This window comes from Penaeus monodon, chromosome 37 (assembly GCF_015228065.2).
Source record: "Penaeus monodon isolate SGIC_2016 chromosome 37, NSTDA_Pmon_1, whole genome shotgun sequence".
Classification (NCBI taxonomy): Eukaryota; Metazoa; Arthropoda; class Malacostraca; order Decapoda; family Penaeidae; genus Penaeus; species Penaeus monodon.
The window spans coordinates 5,546,714-5,567,892 of record NC_051422.1 but is presented as its reverse complement, the minus strand read 5'-3'; the positions used below and the strand labels follow the sequence as shown (position 1 = coordinate 5,567,892).

The following is a 21,179-nucleotide window of genomic DNA, read 5'->3' as shown; positions in this document are numbered from 1 at the left end:
TGTAAGAAACGTATATATTTTTTCTTTTTTTTATGCTTCAGTTTGCAGTCAAGCCTCTAGGATAACTATGCCAGATCTTCAACACTTCTCTTATGAATAAGCCATTACATGTAAAATGAAAGAAAAGATCAAGAATATGTTTATTTCATACATCTTGACATTGACACAATTTAGTTAAAAACAAAAACAAAATCTTAAAAACGAATAGAAACAAGCAACATATATTAATTCAAGTTAATACATCACTTGCATCTGCAGCATGGCTGTCTGTAACCAATGCTAAAAACACATCTAAATAATGAAAATCTAAACATTAGAAAATGATGTTTCACAATTGAAAATACATGTCTTTATAAAAAAGAAACAATATAAAAAAATCTTTTAACTATCTTCTACCTCTATATCTATCTCTGTCTGGACTTCTGTTGTGGCTGCCATACCTACCATCCCTACTGCCCCCTCTTCCCCAGTCCTCCCCCTGCCTGTAGCCACCCCTCCCATCCTGCCTGTGATCCCTCTCCCTTCTCTCCCTATCATCCCTCTCCATTCTGTGTCTGTTATATTCTCTGTCTCGGTTGTCCCTGCCATCTTTCATGTCTCTATATCTCTCCTGGCCTCTGTCTCTCTCACGGTACCTGTCCCTATCGCTATCGGGTCTCACATGTTCGTACTTTTCATAGCCTGGGTCCCTCTTCTCCTCCTTCACTTTAAAGGTCCCATTGCCATATTCCTCCCTCCTTGCCCTGTTCTTCTTCCTCTCTCTTTCCGAGTCTCCACTGTCGCTCCCTGATTCTGATTCATCTCTGCTTCTCTTCTTTTTCTTCTTCTTTCTCTTTTTCCTGTAGCTGTCATCGTCACTGTCGCTATCTGAGGATGATGAACTGTTTGATTCTGAAGACGATGATGAGGATGAAGATGATCTCCTCTTTTTCTTTTTCTTTTTCTTGTCTTTCTTCTTCTTCTCCTTCTTGACCTTCCTATCTGTTTTTTCTTTCTTGATTTTTTCTGTTTAATAAAAAATTGAAGGCCAAAAGGTAATTAGCAAGAATTTAAAATTATGTTGATATAATTTCCACAGACTTTTCAGCAATTACAAAAACCCAACAATAACATATTAGTAATGATTAAGAATGTAGGAGAATAAACGACACACACAAAAATTAGTCACTTTCCCTCACAGTAAAAAAGAAAAAAGAAAAAGAAAAAAAAAAAGACAGAAAGATAAAAAGTCATAAAAAAATTCAATCTACCAACAGCATCAACAATTAATTCTAAACATAGGATCCACTTGGAACATTTACAAAACCTCCAATCACCATCCCCATTCACTTCACTCTCAATCATAAAACCTCACCATTCCTACCTAACAAAAGCCACTCACCTGGAGGTATCACCAACAGTTCCTCTTCTTTCTCCTGCTCTTCCACAGGAATGAGCTTCGGGGCACAGCCTTCCATCAGCAACGACTGCTGCTCCTCGGACATGTCCTCCCTCATCTTGGGCACCTTGTATTCCTCCACGTGGTCGACCCTGATGATGCGGCCGACTAGCTGAAGTTGCAATAAGGAAAAGAAGTGTGAGAGAGAAATTTATTTGATCTCCCCCCCCCCTCTTGAAAGAACTTGACTGTAGGTAAATGTAATGACAATGATGGGTTTTGTATGGGAAGGGGGATACAGGCCTTTAATTTGGTAGGGAAGTGGGTATATTTCAAGACATATTTGCCAAATATGGGAAGAGAACAACACTGAAATAACCCTAGAGGTTGCAGCATCCCAACATCCCCCTTGTTACCTTGGTATGTCACTAGCTTCAAAGTACAACCTCAAACCATATAAATATCTATATATTTTACCATTCCACAGACTTACCTTTATGCCATTTAGGTTGTCAACAGCCAGAATGGTTGAGCGTTGATCTTCGTAACACAAAAATGCAAAGCCCTTACTCTTTCCTGTCTTTTTGTCTCGCACCAGATTAATACTCACAATCTGAAAAGCAACAACAATGTATAAATGTAACACCCAGTAGGCCTACTAATAAAAATAAAGATGACTGGCCAACTGTATCTTTAAGGTGTGGAGTGACTCAGCAAAAATTTTGAGAAAATTATTAGATTCATAATATATAATAAACTATTATGACATATATTCAAATCTCAAAAAATACCTGTATTTTTTTTTCTCTCCTCCATCTCCTTATACAATAAATGAAGGAAAAAACAAAGACCTCACCTCTCCATACTGAGAGAAGACACAGATTATATCTCCCTCGGTGAGTTCATAGTTAAGCCCTCCAAGGAAAACCCAAGCGCTGTCTCGGTACTGCTGATGCCACGACTGCTTGATGTTAACACCCAGCTCTAGCTCACGCTGGCTCAATTTCTGGATGTTCTTCACATTCCTTAAATGCAAGAGAAAAGATGTTAACATCTTATTAATTATTTCATGAGTCCATATTTCTATAAACATATTTTTTAATTAATCTAGCTATCACTTATTATATCTAGATTTTCTGCTGCTGATATTCAAAGTTTATCACTAAGATGGGATTCAGTAAGCAACAGTAACTACTATTTGTTCACTTGTCGATATGAATGACGTTGCCGCAAAACAAGGGGCTATTAATGATCTATCCGTTGGCAAAAATCAATCAATGACTAAGCCCTAACTAGAAAACAAAATAACCAGAGGTACACCAAGCTTGTGCAAACCATAGTTTACTACTTTGTTCTATTCTAATTGTTTCTGTTTAGCTTATATTTGCTGGAAGAATAATGAATAGGCTTCCTCTAAAAACAATGACCCAAACCTCAACCAGAAAGAGATACAAACTTAACAATTTCAAAAATCCTTCTGAACATAACGTAATACCCAAAACCACGCACATAATCATCATAAAACCCAAAGTATAATAAAAATACTCGAAATACAATATCTTATCCTTCCTCATCTTCTCACATCCCACCAGTCCTTCCCAAACCTCTCATCAAACCACTTACGTCAAGGGATTCATCGCGATTTGCTCCTCGGAATCTCCCTCGCCCCATAAAACCTCCAAAAATCAGCCTAAAGTCGTAATTTCCTTGGTAAAAACGACCAGAAATAAACGTTTTCGAAGCCAACTCTCACGGCGTTTGATGTGGTCGCTTACACTACAGAACCTCGGGGATCGTGGCCGGATTTATCTTTATTATTATTATTATTATTATTATTATTATTATTATTATTATTATTATTATTATTATTATTATTATTATTATTATTATTATTATTATTATTATTATTATATTATTATTATATTATTATTATTATTATTATTATATATTATATATTATTATTATTATTATTATTATTATTATATTATTATTATTATTATTATTATTATTATTATTATTATTATTAATTTATTATATATTATTATTATTATTATTATTATTATTATTTATATATTATATTATTATTATTATTATATTATATTATTATTATTATTATTATTATTATTATTATCATTATTATTATTATTATTATTATTATCATTATTATTATTATTATTATTATTATTATTATTATCATTATTATTTCTTGTATTTTCTCCTTTGTTTAGTAAGTCTTATTTAGTAAATGTGATTGATTTGTTTAGTTATTTTTTTCTTTAATTTATGTTTTTTTTTTTTTTTTGTCTAATGTTTGCGTTTTTAAGGCTTTCTCTGGTTATCATTTCTTGTATTTTGCTTTGTTTAAGTCCGATTTAATAGATATTATTTTTTTTATTTGTTTATTTATCCATTTACTCATTGATCTATTAATTAATTTATTTATTTATTTATTTATTTATTTATATTATTATTATTATTATTATTATTATTATTATCATTATTATTATTATTATCATTATTATTATTATTATTATTATTATTATTACTTTAAGGTTTGTGTGTGTATATATGTGATATTTGGTGTGCTAATGGGTTAAATTTGTTGAGTATATCAACAATGGAAGAGGAAGCTGTTTGACTTGATATTTCTCATATAAGATAATTATTTTTTTACTTATTTATGTAATATATGAACAATGAGATACTTTTAGAATAAATTTATCAAAATCAAAATTTGACTGTAATCAAGAACGCAATGTAAAGACAACTAAACTATTTTAGCTCGAAATCGATGCGTTTTCGATTGTGTTCCGTTGATAATATGAACTAAAAAATGGCGAGAAAAAGTATATATTTATATAAATTCCTTGAAAACTCCTGAAATATTTCTGGGCATGAAAGTCATCGTTAGCGAATACTTTCCGGGTTATGTAAATGTGTTTTAAAACTTAAAAATTCACCTAAAAGCCATTAATAAGATTAATAAGAGTATTTAATCATTTATGATAATCCAATTATTATAAAACATGGACCTAATAACTGAAACTGAGGTAAATCACAAATATAAATATCTAATTCGCAACCTGGAACTAGACCGCCCGAAACTTCAAGGCCCAAGAAGAAGAAGGAAAAAGTTCGGAAAAAAATCCCCCAAAATGCTGATCAAAGTGAAGGTAATCATAGTGTTTAGAGACAACAATTCAAATGCATTCCTCTATACTCCCGGGGCATGATTTAATAGCGAAATACAGATTGGTATTAAGCGTGTAAGGGCGAAAGGAGAGGCGAGTGTCTTCCCCGGTTCGGGAAGTTGACAGAATGTTTTGATTTTTTCCTTCATTAAAATACTCGATTATTTTGATGAAGTGAGTTATTTGGCAATTGTTAGTGAAAGCTGCGGGAATTGATCTTCATGCTCCGATTATATTGTATTTTATGATGTTTTTTTTATTTTATAATGATCGTCGAAATAAAATACATTCTCAATTCTGGGCTTGATTGTTATTGTAGCGAATAATTAATGTAAATTTTGCACGTTGTTTGCGGTTTATGACGTTAGATATTTTTATAATTCGTCCAGTTGGATGACTTTGCATTGAACCACGTCAAGCAGTGTGGTTTCGTGAGCACAAAGGTGTACAAACCTTAATGTACAGTAAAGCACAAAGGAGGTTGTTGAGATCAGCTCTGCCTTTGATACGTGGTAGAGGCTTGCTTTTGCTCTTGGTAAGCAGAGCAAGGGAGCCATGGCATTGGTTAACTTGTTGGATCTGGTTGTGCCACAACAACCATGTCACCAAAAATCCGGGCAATAGGCTCATGTGAGCGGCCACTCTGCCAGGTGGCTCCTTGTAGGCCGGGTGCGTGCGAACACTTGTGCTTGGTGGCAAGACTCTGTGCCTTTTATTTGCAAAGTTGTTTACTCTTTTTATGTTTAAGGATTTTTAGCTTTTTAGCCATTTTCCAATGTCCATATTTGCCATTTGATTTGCATTATCCAGATGGTAATAGTTTTTTTCTTTGCACAGACTCCAATCAAGGTAGTCTATAACTCCGTGCAAGAAATATAAAACAGTGTAACAGTATGTTACTTTTTAATTTTTTTGTATTTTTATGTAATATTTAATTTTCTGTATAAAACCTGCATTGCTGCTCACAGCACCAGGAATATGATGCTGAGCATGGAAATGGTGTCCTCCATAGAGCTGGACCTCTTCCAGTCACCGCTCACGGACTTTCATGCATCGATGGGAATAACATAAAGTCGCCCAACGCCACTCACGGCGAGTCTTTTCTATAATCCTGGCCTTCAGCCACAATGCTCACAACTGCAGGCTTGCGTCACCCGGCCTACAGCCAAATTTTCCCATGACGGCGTGTTCACATCATTAAACCCTCAACCTGGATCTTTCCATGATGTGATAGTCACATTACCCAGATCCAAGGGGTGCATAGACCCATGGTATTTCATAGATGATTGCAGACCTACAGTTTTAGCACAGTTACTTTTTTATTTGTATTGTTTTTTTTTTTTTTTTTGTATTATTTTACCTCTTATTTCTGTGTTTGTCCTATTCATGATAATTTCTGTTTTTCTATCCATTCCACTCTGTCCCTCTACATCAAGTCTCAGTTATTCTTAAGGGTATGGACACACTAAGCTACTGAAATTATATTCTTGTAAAGGATGAAAAGATGCAGTCATGGTACAAGAAATAATTTGCAGAAGCAGACAGGAAATAGATTGCAAGAAGTGCCACACACAGCCTAAGTCCACTCAGTGCCAGTGTTTCAACTCATCATGCATAATGAGGTGAAAACAATCCATCAACCTTCACTTTGAGCAATGACCAAGAGGCACACACATTCCTGGCAACTTATGTTGAATAAATTTTGTGACATAGAGTTAGGGGCCAAGTCTCTAGCGAGTGTGTCTGTACCAGAATGTATTACCCAAAAAAGTTGTCATCAGTACAACATATAATCTGCATGCACAAATGGTGATGCCACAAACAAACGAAAAAGAATCCAGTAAGCTCAAAGCCTAAATTGATTCGTTGCTCCCAAGTTTCAGCTCTGTCTTGCCCCCAATCAACCTCAGGCTCTGGGCATGCCCAATCATGGTGACCTAAATTGTTGAGAAAAATTTGTAAAGTTGAGTCTCTAGTGGATGGTCTTTTGCTGGAAAACCAATAGAATTAACTTGTGTGTTCTTTAAGGACATCACCATAGAGAAAAATAGGTAATGACCTACAATAAATCTTCATCAGGTAGACCTTTTGGCCTTTGTTGCAGCAGTCACATTAAAACCCTGTCATACTGGCATTTTTTGACCCCCCACACCCCATACCTGTTGTTGCTGTGGGGTAGGTTAGAAGATGGCCCAATGTTGGGGATCTCCCCCCACCTTGGGCCTCAGCCCTTGGCTCATCCAGTTTTGCAAAATCTTTTCTTCTCCTGATTTCTTTTTCCTTCTCTTTTGAGATTTAAAAACACAAAGTAATTCCATTACATACTAAAAACAATCTGAAAAAAGGAATCCTACAGTAGCATACCAGAGATGCACCTGCAGTGACTGAAGCCTCTGTGCCTTTGCCAGTCTAGCAATAGGACAACAAACCTCCATCATGCATATTCTGGGATTGAGCATCTAGACCTGAGATGGAAGTGGCATTGTGATCATTGAGCTAAATCTCTAGTAAATGCAGTCCAAAGTTTAAAAATTACCATTTTCCTTATGTTTCGAAGTTGACTTTGTTTATGGAATTAGTCAAATATCACAGGATGTTACAAAGGGGTTACAGAAGCAAGAATAATTAGATAAAATTTTAATAGAAAAGTGACTTGATTCTTTACTCCAGAAATAATGGACAGAGCACAGAAAGACACTTTTTTTTTACTGTTGGACAGTAGTCTATTCTACTGCTTGGACCCATTTTTCTCACTTTTGATTTTGTAAATATGACTAAGTAACACCCATGACATTTCTTTTAAAGATACTGCAGATAAGCTATGATCTGTAGTTGCTGATCCCCAGTAGTGGTACTGTATCAAGTAAATGCAACAATCTCTGTGTTTTAGTTCTCTGGCACAGTCCAGCACACCTCTGCCATTATGTTAAGGGAAGATACAGCTTGCTTTGGTTCTTTATTTGACAGTAACTTGCCAGGGAGGTCTACATTCTCTGTTTCAGAATCTGTATGGTGAAGGTTTTGGCCTTTGGCAGAGTGCCAAAAACACTTACGTCACAGTCTTTTCAGATTTTGATAGCAGAAAAATAAACTCCACTGTGTTAGTTGTGAGAAAGCTGGTATATCTTAAGCTAAAAGGGTCTATACTTCAAGTCAGGACTAATGAAAAATAATAGGAAAATAGAATAGCAAAAGAGTTTACATATAACAAGAAAATCTCAAAATCAAATTCCAATGTTGAGAAAAGGGTGACATGGTAAGTTTCCTGTTGTTTTCATGTCATCTGTTTCACTTGATTTCAGTATTTTTATCTATTGCCAATGAATTTTCTTGCCATATTCCACCCAAAAAGCCTCCTTTATTTCAGAGATTTATTTAAGTTTATGGTAAAATGAACTATAATTATAAGTAGAAACTTTATCAGAGTGTTCATACCAGTTTCTTACAAAGACAGATAGAGATACAGGAGGGAAAGAAGTAAGGAAAGGGAGACAGTAGAAAAAATGAGATAGTGGAAGGAAAAGATAAAATGATATACAAGGGGAATGGGAGTAGCATAAGAGAAAGAAAATGACAAATAGACATATTACTGGCTCTCTGGTTTCATATCTGGAGTGACCTAGGTTTGAGACCCAGTCAGGGAAGGTTGTTATATATTTCTATCAATGTGGTATTGCATTATTGCATCTTTCAGACAAACAAATATAAACACACACATGAAGATACAGAATGAAAGTAAGTAAGGAGAGAAGCAGGGGGAGAGAGGGTAGTGGATTTAGTTCATGGTGACTGAGCTTGAACACTGTGCTTTAATGTGAGAATGAAATAAGAGCTCTGGCAAACCTGGACAAATGTCATGGTTTGCAAACCCTTTTCTCTGTTATGTAATTACTCTTAGTAAAGATCTGAAGTGTATGTTGCTAAAGGCTATCGTAAATATTTATTATATCCAATAATATTTTACAAACCAAGAGGGATAAAGTATTGTGTGATAGTTAACTGTACTGGTTTTCTCACTAATTCTTTTTTCTTTTCTTTCAGACCCTGACTGGAAAGGAGGTTTGTATTCTTGTGATACTTAAGCAAGATTCTTCATAGTATTCATGTCTTGTTCAGATTTTTAAAAGATATTCTGTAATGAAATAAGACCAGCCTGTAATTTGACAAGTACATGCAATTCTTTAATTTTCCTTTAAGAATGTGCTTTGAAAGCATAACACTATATAACCATATAACTACCAAGTATTAAAGATGCTGCATAATTGAAATACACTTGAAAAAGTCTATAGGCATGATCATTATATATATATATATATATTTTTTTTTTTCATTTTCCTCTTCTAAAAGATTGAGATAGACATTGAGCCAACAGACAAGGTTGAGCGAATCAAGGAGAGAGTGGAAGAGAAGGAGGGCATTCCTCCACCCCAGCAGCGACTCATTTTCTCAGGAAAGCAGATGTAAGATGTAATGCTTTTTGTAATATAGTGCAATGTAAAGAAGTAATGGATGTTGTTTTAGAATAATGCATAAGGTCTGGTTTATTGTGTTTCTTGTTGAGACCTGTGCAGGTTATTTTGTAGGTATTTCGTTTCTTTTCTTTTTTCTTTCCATGTTTTATTTCTGTTGTTATAGTCATTATTATTGTTTTTTAGGGGAAGTTCAGTAAACTAAAACCAAGCTGTGTGGTATGTAAGAAAAAAAAAAATCAAGTGAAATGATCTAGCCAATATTTCATAGAATTAAATGGAATGTAGATTTGCTAAAAAAAATGATAAATCTCTTTTATCAACAGTGGTTAATTGACATAATATAATCCACACAGTGCAGCAGTATGTGCTCTTTTATTTTGTGAATTAAGAGTCTCCTTAGTGGTACTCAGAGATGTCACACCTATAGAACATAGTCTGTATGTTTTCTTCATTGCACACTTGCTAAAAAGTATCTTTACTCGGGAGTAGTAGATGAAACTGAAACGATTGCTAGAAGTTGATTCGGAAATGTTGGTACTTGTTTTCAAATCTTGGAACAGATGAAGCTTCATAATGTATTTAAATAGTGTTTTGGAGTTGATATGGCTAGGGCCTTGTATCATGCTACTATTAGCATTGGAGACCTCATAGACCATTTGTATTGCCATAATTACGCTTTACTCTGAGGTACTATCAAGATTAGGTATTTCAAAGCCAACCATGTCACTGTGGGTCCATCGACACCAGGTAACTGGATCCATCAGAGACAAGGCCAGAAGTAGGTGCCCTAGAGAAAGACGATCAAGTAAAGGTCATTCAAAACTATAAATCAACTATAAATCAGGGCCGTGGTGTTCCCCGATTCAAAGCCATTTTACCTCGTCCAGGATAACAGCCCTATCCACACGAGCAGTGTCATGAAGGCATGATATCAGCAACACCCCATGATTGCACTGTGATCTCAGTCTTATTGAGAATGTTTGGACAGCCATAGGCAAAGACTTCCCCCAATCATCATATCGTAGTTGTCTGAGCAATATGTATGGGAATTATTGCACTCTGCAGATGGACGCCAGTTAATGGCAGCGTTAGTGGCATGTTTACAGCTAGACTTGCCAGTGATCGCCAAGCTGGTGGCGGTAACACGAAGTATTAATAGTATTATACATTTCAAAACCCTAATTTTTTTAAGTGTAGCTGAGTGAAGTAAATTTTTTTTTTTTTTTTTTTTTTTTTTTTTTTTTTTTTTTTTTATTAGTTATTCTAGGGATATGTAAAACTATAATAGGATCTATATAGATGTAATTTGTAAAAAAAAAATAATAATAATAATAATAAATAAATAAAAACTGGCCCAGGGGGGGGGGTACTCCCTCCTCCAAATAATACCCCTGTCAGGGATACCAATATCAGGTTGAGCTAATGGCACTTTTTCCAGCAGTTTTCGTTGTATCATATTGTTAAATCAGAAAGAGTAAAGATGCTTTTTTTAGCGACTACATGGAAGCATGGTCCCTTGTGATAGGAATTAAACAGTGTGACAAGATGAGACCATAGACTGTAGAATGTTATGGAAATTTTATCCCCATGTGATAACTCCTTAAGATAATTGATGCATTGCTATTCATTTCAGGAAATATAATTTTTGGAATTCTTGGGATAAATCCATTAGTGCAATTTTTTTTATCATTAAAATTCTTCCTATCTCTGCTTTCTTGTACATTGTTTTCTTTTAGTGATCTGACCTTCTGTTTGCCTTTGGAGTAAGTGTTATGAAACTTCTGATTTTTCATATCTGATTGTATTTAATTTTCTTTCCTTTACTTTATCCTTTATTTTATCCCCCCCCCCCCCCCATCTTAAGTATCACTACATAAGATATTTGTGTGAAAGGGATTCTAAAAACTTTATTTGTATTAGTCATATCCCTATGAGATCTCTGAATCGCTCTGAAATTCTCATCCTCTTCAGGAATGATGAGAAGACGGCAGCAGACTACAAAGTCCAGGGTGGCTCTGTGCTCCATTTAGTGTTGGCTCTGCGAGGTGGATGCCCCCAGTGCTAGGATGACTGTGATTATAGGAGAACCCCTTCTCACCCTCTTGCTTGCCAGAGTAAGGAGAAGTATGTTAGCTCTGCCAGGGACAAGATCTCAGTCAGAACTGAATGTGAGCGACAGAGAGTTGTGGTAGCTGAAGCCAGTTTGATTAGCAAGTGGGAAAGCCTGACTAGGTCTCTCTCTCTCTCTCTCTCTCTCTCTCTCTCTCTCTCTCTCTCTCTCTCTCTCTCTCTCTCTCTCTCTCTCTTTCTTTTCTTTCTTTTTCTTTCTTTCTTTCTTTAATTTTGTCAAACTGCAGCTTAAGAAAATGTAGGATCCCAAAACCACTTTTGACAATGTCACTTGGGCATTACAGCTTGCTAAAGAAAGTTAATCTTTCAAAGTGGAAATTATTTTATATAAATACTTGCTATACACCAACAAGTAAACTCACCAGTGTTAGCACTGAATGTTAAACCAATTGAACCTTAAATTTGAATATTTTACTGTTTTTATGATATATAATTGTCAGAACCAATGGACAACTCATTTAATTCAACTTCGTATTCTATGCATATTAATGAATTTATTGTCAGTGGATACATTTTATAGTTATACATACATGCTTTGTAACCATTAGATTTTGTAAGATCCAAGTCTCATGCTTCACAGTTCAGTTTATACCTTGGTAGGTATAATAAATTTTCAACCACGTGAAACATATTCCATCGTCAGTGGTTGAAATAAGCATAGTCACTTTGCTTCCTTTCCCATTTCCCTTTCCTGTCCCTTTTGCAGTGTGCTTATCTTGAGTTACTGTTGTTCGCAGTTGACAAAGAGAACAGTTGCAACCACTGTACTTGAAGATCGAAAAAAGTAAATGGATTTCAGTAATTTTATTTATTCTGTCAGTTACATTTCATTTAATCCCATCTGAAGAGTTGTACTCAGTGAGTTTTCAATTGATGTTCAGTGTGTATGTCTTCTAATATGTTAAGATAGTCAGGAATACAATTTTTTTCTAAAGATATTGTTTTCTTAACCTTTGATTACTATGCAAGGTAGTTTGAGTAATCTTTAGAAATTAGGAGCCCTAGTTGTGTCAGTATTTTTCCCAAAGGATTATGTTACTAAAAGGCAGGCATATACCAATATAATGATCTGTTCATAATTATTTTAAAGGATTTTGATTCTAGAGAGAAAAGAAGAAATAGATGAAAGTTGTCTTGATACAAGATTTTTAGCCACATACTTTCACTTAACAGAATATTAGAATGTTTTTGGTTACAGGAAATGCCTGCTTAATTTTTTCAAACTGTAAAGATATTATTACTGGATATTTTGATGAGACACATCTACATTTAAACTAATGAATATCCATTTTTTATGGGTTACCCAACAATGTAATAATAAAAAAAAATATAGAAAATAAAATAATTGCTCTTATAAAAGTGTGTAGGAAAAAGTATAGCCATGAGGTCAGTGTTTACACTGGTATCCGCTGTGTTAAAGTGATGGAGTAGTGCCACTAAGGAACCATAAATCCTCCACTATTAGAAATGGTGGATAGTGTTGACTGCGTATGTATTGCCTCAGGATTGAGTCAGGACATGAGAGCAATATGTTGTATGCTCAGATCAAAATGATCATTGCCTTTTATGATGTATGTTGAAGTTATATGCTCAAGACCTATGATTTATTGTGCAGTTCTATATGACATTATATTTGGTTGCTGATATTGCAGATGGTAAATAGTAAATTGTTAGAAATTCTACTAATTAAGAAATGTTGCTTACATGTAATTTATTTTAAAAGTTGGTTTAACAAAGTCAGAAGTTAAACAATGAAGTAGCAACTTTTATTGTTGTTGCATTAGATTAATGTCATTTAGTGGGTGGAGTGGTTCTGAGAGAGGTCAAACTTATTTATAATTAGTTGAAAATTACATAAATATTCCTTCAATTTGATTAGATTGCAACATATAAAAAGTAATTCAAGCTGTTCATTTAATCCATGGTCAGATTCAATCCTGCATCTGTGTCTAAACATTTTACATCAAGGGTATACAAAACAGATAAACACTATGAAGTGTCTAGATTAATCAACATACTATGAAAAGTATACTAATTAATCTATAGACAAGTGTTCATCTGTTTAGTATTGGCTGTGAGACACCTGTTCATAGGCTCAGATCTGATCACGGGTTATATGAACATCTTGATTTAGATTTATCATTTGAATCCATCGACCATGGATTAATGTTCTTTCAACTGAAATTTTTTGTGAATTTTGTTGCACATAGATGGCTCCACAAATGCTCAGCCACCAAGGAGTCAGGTAGTAGATCTTACTGACCACACCTGATTTCCCCATTTCTTGAATTATCTTTTTTCTGGTTATTAATATTGGTAATGTTGTTATTAGTATTATAATGTTATTGAAATACTAATCATAAATTTTAGAATAAAACTTTCTGTAATTCATGGAAAAGGGTAAACAGGTGAGATAGGTTGGACTAATAGTTGACTCCTTGGTGATTAAGCAATGGTAAAGTCAACTATGTGTAAATTCAATTAACCAATTGCCTCCTGGAGAATTTGAGGTGTGCTTGGCCTCTGCTTTGGGGAGTATGGGCAGCTGGCTGGGCTTATTTCAGATTTGGCTGTTGTGGTGAATAAATTACATGTGTTACACTCTTATGCAAACAATTGCATGCAGTTTTATTGAGAGAGAAAAAGTTTTCTTTCTTTTCTCATTCTTATGAAGTAAGACATTGTATGCAATTATATACAAGACTACTACTCCCATGGTTTCAGTACTTCCCTTTTGTTGTCATACTTCTAGATAGTCACATTGGCAGAGTGCCGTATGACAGTCTAAGTAGTTGATGTGAGACTGATCATGGAAATTAGAGGGAAGGTTATTTACAGGTTTACAGCAGCAGCAATAGGCATAGCAGGTGAATGATTTATTTGCTAAATATCGTCTCCTTCATATAAACCATTAGCAAATTAGAGCATTACATGTCCCATTCTCCCCAAGGCATGTTATTCGGAAGCAATGAGTTATTAAATACCAGTGGACATATGTATGTTACGCCTTCAGCAATCATTAGATTAACATTTTCAGTGTAAATTGTATACGTAAACATGTATGTAATTGATCAAGATCCAAACAGAGAAAACCTTTGCAGAACCATCATGCTTACAATCTCACTTTATGTAGCACAAGATGTAGAGTAAAGATGGTAGTGATTTGTATCTTAAGCAACAGTATTTATTTCTCAATACAGAAATAATTTTACCTTTTTTTTTTTATTACCATGTACAGTATGACAGATATAAGCGATATGCCTTGTATTTCTTTGACAAGAATGCATATATCTATGACGAAATGCCGTATATATATATATCTCTCATTTCCAGATACTGATCTTTGTTAAATTATAATTCCCAAACATTTTTTTTTTTTTTTTTAAGATTATAATTTTTTTTTATAAAACAGATAAGTAATGAGATAACCAAATTTTGGTTTAGTTCATGCAACTAGAGTTTGAGAATTTGTATCTTGTGCAAGTCTAACAAATGTAATTATAGTAGATTTAGTATATATTCATTGTTTATAGTGTTAAGCAGTACCAAGGATACTATATACATTAAATTATACACTATATTGCATATTATGCACTGTAGATTACATCCTCTATACTATATACTATTTATTATATATTATATATGCTCATTTCTTTATTTCAAATGGAATGTAACTTTCTTATAGTATCTTTGTGCCAGTTTAGATAGTTAAATTAATTTTTATAATGGGTGAAAGTTTTGGGAAAGTTGAGCAAGATGTCTATACATTATGCACTCCCATCCTTGCCTTGGTGATTGTCTAGCTCACAGTAAGGCTATGCAAGACTTCATCCTATTACAGAGACTCCCAATGTGATGAAGCATCACCGACCATCTGTAATTATTTGCCATGAAGTGCTAACACCCAACACAAGGAGTAATGGGCAGATAAGAAACCAGTTGAAGCAGAGTAGATATACATATTTATTTTTTATTATTTAATTAAATATATGAATGCATTCAGTATACATTTATATAAATATTTTTGTATCTTTCATAAATTTATATATCATTCATATGTTATTATATTTGTTTATAATTACTGTTAATTTATATATAATATGTATATAAATGCAGTAGTTTTAGAATTTTTAATGAAATTCTTAGATTTTATCATTTACTTTATAATATATACAAACATTCATATAGTTTGTCTATTAAGTTGCATTGTTGTTTTCTAATTATCAACAAGCACTTATAATACAAATTTAAAATAGGATAGGCAGGCCAAAAAAAGCTGTATTGAAAATTTATTGAAAAAGATAGAGGATGCCAGACATGGCTTTTTACAATTGTTAAATGTCCAGTATATTTTAAACAGATCACTATACATTTGACATACTAATAACACTACTTACAAGCACTGTATAACGGAAAGTTGAAGGCTTTCCTTCCAATTACAAAATATAACAAGTGCATTAATTTACCTATGATATCAACATTGTTAAAATAGCCTGGAAAAGAAAACTATCAGTGCTTTTATTTCTACAATTCACAATGCTATATACAAAAATAAGAAATAAATCTTTAAGTTCCTCAAAAATACTTGCTAAGTTCTAATGCATATATGGTTATTTCATTACATATGGCAAATACTGTACTTTTAAAATTCTCCAAATAATCAACAGTGATTTAAAATGCATTACTAAATTAGGAGATTTGCAATAACTTCTTTCGATGCAACTAATATGCTATCATACGCAGGCATCGTGATTTTTCAATTGATTTCCTATCCTGTAATCACATAGGCACCTGGTTCAAGTCTTCCAGTTTGTCGTAGTCTCCCTCTCCATTGCCACTGCTGCTGCCTCCGTTGTTTTTCTCAAAGAAGTCCCTCTCAACCACCTGGCACAGTTTGACAAGGTTGCCAAATGACCTGACAATAGTTGCCAGGCGGTTGTCAGGGAGAGGTGTGGTCAGGAGAGTGAACAGGTGGCCAAAAACCAAGGCATCTAGCTCTGTTGGTCTGGGAAAGGGGAGGAGAATGTTTGAGAAAGTAATTATTTGGGAAAAGAAAATTATGTGGGGGGAAAAAAGTGCAACTGAGTGCAAGAGACGGAAACGGAGAAAAAGTGGATTTACTGCTTGGAAAAATCCTTGAGAGGGGAGGGGGGAAAGCTTACTTTAGTCAATATTTTCAATCTTTTTATTTAGGTTGCCATATTTAACTTTAAGTTTCTTTAAAATAATATACATCACTTTACTATCACTGATAACTTTGATAACTTTGGGATACAAATCAGATTCACTACTGAAAGATATTTAAAATTCATTTAAATACTGATACTTCTTTAAAGATGACTTCAACTTCTCTGACCAGCAAAGCAAACACATCAGCATTCAGAGATGAATAACAAATAGCAAGCTTGCATGCTGCAAAAGGACTAGAATAGTTATGAATAGCTGAACACGCAATTCTGTAAATTTTTTAGAGTTGGAAAACTTTTGGCAAACTCACCTGTTTCCAAAGAAAAACTCGTGGTTATCGAGTCGTTCGGAAAGGGCATTGCAGCAGTGTTCAACTTCATTGTACACCTGTGAAATAGAAAACTAATTTTAGATGAAAAGTGACGATAATGTCTGGAGAAAATCAAAAGGAACATTATATTTTTCGTCCACATCATTATTTATTGGTGGTGCTGTTAGTGTTAGTGGTGGAGGTTTTAGCAGTTGTATAGGTTGTGGTCATGGTATTATTAACAATGCTGTTAATGGCTACCAGCATTGTTGTTTTGGTGGTGGTGGTTGTGGTATCAGTGGTGGTATTGGTGTTGGTGGTGGTATAAGTATTGATAGTGGAGGTGATATTGGTACTGCTGGTGATGATAGTTGTGGCATTGTTATTAATGGTGATGGTAGTCTTGGTATTGGTATTAATGGTGATGGTAGTCTTGGTATTGGTATTAATGGTGATGGTAGTCTTGGTATTGATGGAGTTGGTGGTGGTGGTATTGCTACTGGACATATTGTCATCAGTGGTGATGATACTATTAACAATGCTGTATCAGTGGTGGTGGCATAGGTATTGGTATTGGTGGTGGTGTTAGCATGAGTGATGGTAATGGTAACAGTAGTTTTAGCGGCGATAGTAATAACAATGGTAGGCGTTAAAAACAAGAATATCAACCTCCTCCAGCGACTTCTGCTTCCAGCCCAGGACACGGAGGCGTCGCAGGACCTGGTTGCGCTTCTGGCGGGTCAGCACGTGGTTGATGGGCCACGGGTAGACTGAGCCGTAGCGAGGCTTTGTCACCTCCTCGTAGGTCACCTGGTCGATCCATGACAGGTACAGCTGAGGGGAGAAAAAGTAAGTATAATGTATGTTGAGGGAAAAGACAGAAGAATAATAAAGCTAGAGGGAAGGAGGAAGGATAATAAAGATAGGGGGAAGGAGAAAGGATAATAAATATAGGGGGAAGGAGGAAGGATAATAAAGCTAGGGGGAAGGAGAAAGGATAATAAAGATAGGGGGAAGGAGGAAGGATAATAAAGATAGGGGGAAGGAGGAAGGATAATAAAGATAGGGGGAAGGAGGAAGGATAATTAAGATAGGGGGAAGAGGAAGGATAATAAAGATAGGGGGAAGGAGGAAGGATAATAAAGCTAGGGGGAAGGAGAAAGGATAATAAAGATAGGGGGAAGGAGGAAGGATAATAAAGATAGGGGGAAGGAGGAAGGATAATAAAACTAGGGGAAGGGAAGGATAATAAAACTAGGGAAGGAGAGGATAATAAAGATAGGGGGAAGGAGGAAGGATAATAAAGATAGGGGGAAGGAGAAGGATAATAAGATAGGGGGAAGGAGGAAGGATAATAAAGATGGGGGGAAGGAAAAGGTAATAAAGATAGGGGGAAGGAGGAAGGATAATAAAATAGGGGGAGGAAGGATAATAAAGATAGGGGGGAGGAAGGATAATAAAGATAGGGGGGAAGGAGGAAGGATAAAAAAGATAGGGGGAAGGAGAAGGATAATAAAGATAGGGGAAGGAGGAAGGATAATAAAGATAGGGAAGGGGGAAAGGATAATAAAGATAGGGGGAAGGAGGAAGATAATAAAGATAGGGGGAAGGAGGAAGGATAATAAAGATAGGGGAAGGAGTGAAGGATAATAAAGATGGGGGGAAAGGGAGGAAGGATAATAAAGATAGGGGGAAGGAGGAAGGATAATAAAGATAGGGGGAAGAAGGAAGGATAATAAAGCTAGGGGGAAGGAGAAAGGATAATAAAGATAGGGGAGAGAAGGAAGGATAATAAAGATAGGGGGAAGGAGGAAGGATAATAAAGATAGGGGAGAGAAGGAAGGATAATAAAGCTAGGGGGAAGGGGGAAGGATAATAAAGATGGGGGAGAGAAGGAAGGATAAAAAAGCTAGGGAGAAAAGGGAGATAATAAAGCTAGGGGAAGGAGGACTAGGGGGAAGGAGGAAGGATAATAAAGATAGGGGAGAGAAGGAAGGATAATAAAGATAGGGGGAAGGAGGAAGGATAATAAAGATAGGGGAGAGGAGGAAGGATAATAAAGATAGGGGAGAGGATGAAGGATAATAAAGATAGGGGGAAGGAGGAAGGATAATAAAGATGGGAGAGAAGGAAGGATAATAAAGCTAGGGGGAAGGAGGAAGGATAATAAAGATAGGGGAGAGAAGGAAGGATAATAAAGATAGGGGGAAGGAGGAAGGATAATAAAGATAGGGGAGAGAAGGAAGGATAATAAAGATAGGGGAAGGAGGAAGGATAATAAAGATAGGGGAGAGAAGAAAGGATAATAAAGCTAGGGGGAAGGAGGAAGGATAATAAAGATAGGGGAGAGAAGAAAGGATAATAAAGCTAGGGGGAAGGAGGAAGGATAATAAAGCTAGGGGGAAGGAGGGATAGTAAGATTTTCGGCATTTAATAAATAAAATATTAATAAGTAGAATTACGAAAATTGGAAGGCCATAGTTCTGTTCTAGATGGATAAATGAGCGATTAGCTGCAATGGCTAAGAAAAGTAAAGGTACATTTTCTTGTCAATTAATTAATAAACATTTGCAATTTTCTGCTTCGCACGGGCATTGGCGCGCCTTCATATATTTATGCATGATCATTAACATATTTTTCAAGCATGATCATTTACATATTTTTCAAAACAATGCTCACATGCAGAAATAAACAAAGAAGCCATTACTAAAACAACTTTTAATATATGAATAAACCGAGTTTACAAATGCAACCTGAATTCACACAATATATAACCCATTAACATGCACTTTTTCCCCAGATAACGATAATATAACAAATCTAAAAATACATAACCCACAACAAATATTTCACCCACAAAAGTGTTATAACATGACTTCAAATGAACGAAAGCAAATATTCCCACCTCTGCATTTGCCAGCACGTTGTTAACCAGTGACATGTAAGCTCTCATGTCTGCCTTCTGCGTGGTGTCCAGGCCGTCTGTCAAGGTCACTCCCTTGGGGAAGAAACAATTAAGTCCAAAAATAAGATGAGGAAATGCATTTAATTCCTTCGTAAATTCGTTCAGTAATAAATAACGTTCTCGGCGATACAGAATACAAAGAATACTTTCTAATACACATTTTTTTTTTCTTTTCGGTCCTTTTTCTTCTTTTTCTTAAAAGCATCCTAACCTAGTCCCATATTTTTTCCATCCCATCTCACCCAATGCTACACAAAATTCCCTGACCTGTCGACACGCACCCTGTCATGCACTACACCCTTCTGAAACCTTCCCCATCCTACAAGGCAACTTCCCAAGCCATCCTATGATTCTCATGTCGTGAGTATGCTTCTCGAGGGTCGCGGGGGATTGGGGGGAAATGACAAGCAGCGAAAACCCAAAAGACCTCCAAATTATTCCAAAGAGAGTTAAATGCATTTAAAAATATGAAGGAATAAAGATTCCCTCAAATCAATTTCTTGTCCTATGGGTCGCCAGGCAGACGGAAAGAAAGAAACAATATATACACATTCAGGGTCGCGACCGAAAAGACTTAAGGAACACTATTATATACAAATCCCCATGCTATAAGCAATACCATTAACCCTCCATGGCACACCCTCAGTCCTACAAACCACTCGAAATCACCCACTCCCGAAGCTACAGAGTATCTTACACCTTTATCATCATTCCCTGAAGTTTGTGAGCGTAAGTAACTGAGCTCACCCGACTTACCTTGTTAGCGACAAAGGCCACAATTGGGTCGAGTTCAGCCACCACAAAAGCGCCCGCCTTGATGAACGGCACACGACCTGGAACATAACAGAAGATATGATACGCGACCTGGGATGAGGGGGAAAATGTGGGGGCGGAGCGGGAAGGGAGAAAGGAAGTAAAAAGAAAGAAGAAAGGAAGGAAAGAGAGGCAGATAAAGACAGAGGAAAAGACAAAGAGAGAGAGAGAGAGAGAGAGAGAGAGAGAGAGAGAGAGAGAGAGAGAGAGAGAGAGAGACCTAGACATAAAGAGAGAGAGACACACAGACAGACAGACAGAGAGAGAAGAGATAGAGAAAACGAGCGCACAGACCGAGAAACTCTGTGTGTTGGGGGGGGGGGGTCCGTATGCGTGCATTAACGTAATGAATCAAACAACAGATTCCAGTATCAAATGGATTATTTAAACAGACAACTATCGCATGACAACGCACACTCCATCTCCATCTCCTCAATTCTTAAATTTCACAAAAAAACAAAAAAGAGGAACAATATTACGTACGCGAATTGCAAAAATAATATTGACTACAATGATAAGTAAAATATTCACGAATAATGATAAATAAAATGGTACTAATAATAATGTCATTAATTATAACAGTAAACAAAATAGTACAGCTAAGAATGGGAAATATAATGACAGTACTTACAACGGTAAATAAAATGGTACAAATAAAAATGGTACCAATTTCCCTATCATTCCATACCCAGGCATGCTCTTTAGATAGATATTATATTATAATATATATATA

The 21,179-nt window shown here is 35.4% G+C and overlaps 3 protein-coding genes across 3 annotated transcripts in view; 1 reads left to right on the top strand and 2 right to left on the bottom strand.

The window, feature by feature from the left end:
• Window positions 1–128: 128 nt before the first annotated feature.
• LOC119596295 (RNA-binding motif protein, X-linked 2-like) lies at window positions 129–3,161 on the bottom strand. Its single transcript, XM_037945463.1, has 5 exons — window positions 3,002–3,161; window positions 2,235–2,403; window positions 1,872–1,991; window positions 1,382–1,550; window positions 129–1,005 (listed from the first exon to the last, which is right to left on the bottom strand). Exons 1-5 carry the CDS (start codon window positions 3,013–3,015, stop codon window positions 386–388), a joined length of 1,092 nt encoding a protein of 363 aa, XP_037801391.1. The 5' UTR covers window positions 3,016–3,161; the 3' UTR covers window positions 129–385.
• Window positions 3,162–4,450: 1,289 nt separating this feature from the next.
• On the top strand, window positions 4,451–12,105 carry LOC119596294 (NEDD8). Its single transcript, XM_037945462.1, has 4 exons — window positions 4,451–4,551; window positions 8,611–8,628; window positions 8,917–9,029; window positions 11,013–12,105. The coding sequence occupies exons 1-4, from the start codon at window positions 4,534–4,536 to the stop codon at window positions 11,104–11,106; spliced, it is 243 nt and encodes an 80-aa protein (XP_037801390.1). The 5' UTR covers window positions 4,451–4,533; the 3' UTR covers window positions 11,107–12,105.
• Window positions 12,106–15,445: 3,340 nt separating this feature from the next.
• LOC119596388 (metaxin-2-like) overlaps window positions 15,446–21,179 on the bottom strand; it is a 92,215-nt gene continuing 86,481 nt past the window's right edge. The window contains exons 3-7 of the mRNA XM_037945602.1: window positions 20,390–20,466; window positions 19,574–19,666; window positions 17,338–17,502; window positions 16,669–16,745; window positions 15,446–16,176 (exon numbers count right to left, since the gene is read on the bottom strand). Coding sequence (XP_037801530.1) covers window positions 15,951–16,176; window positions 16,669–16,745; window positions 17,338–17,502; window positions 19,574–19,666; window positions 20,390–20,466 — 638 coding nt within the window. The 3' untranslated portion in view covers window positions 15,446–15,950. The remainder of the gene's footprint in view (window positions 16,177–16,668; window positions 16,746–17,337; window positions 17,503–19,573; window positions 19,667–20,389; window positions 20,467–21,179) is intronic.

What these genes read in the sequence shown, in the direction of transcription:
- LOC119596295 (XM_037945463.1), bottom strand. An exon ending in ACAACCTAAATGGCATAAAG is followed by an intron (nt 1,551 to 1,871) that starts GTAAGTCTGTGG and finishes TTGCAACTTCAG; the next exon opens with CTAGTCGGCCGCATCATCAG. An exon ending in ACTGTTGGTGATACCTCCAG is followed by an intron (nt 1,006 to 1,381) that starts GTGAGTGGCTTT and finishes TTTATTAAACAG; the next exon opens with AAAAAATCAAGAAAGAAAAA.
- LOC119596294 (XM_037945462.1), top strand. An exon ending in ATTTTCTCAGGAAAGCAGAT is followed by an intron (nt 9,030 to 11,012) that starts GTAAGATGTAAT and finishes CATCCTCTTCAG; the next exon opens with GAATGATGAGAAGACGGCAG.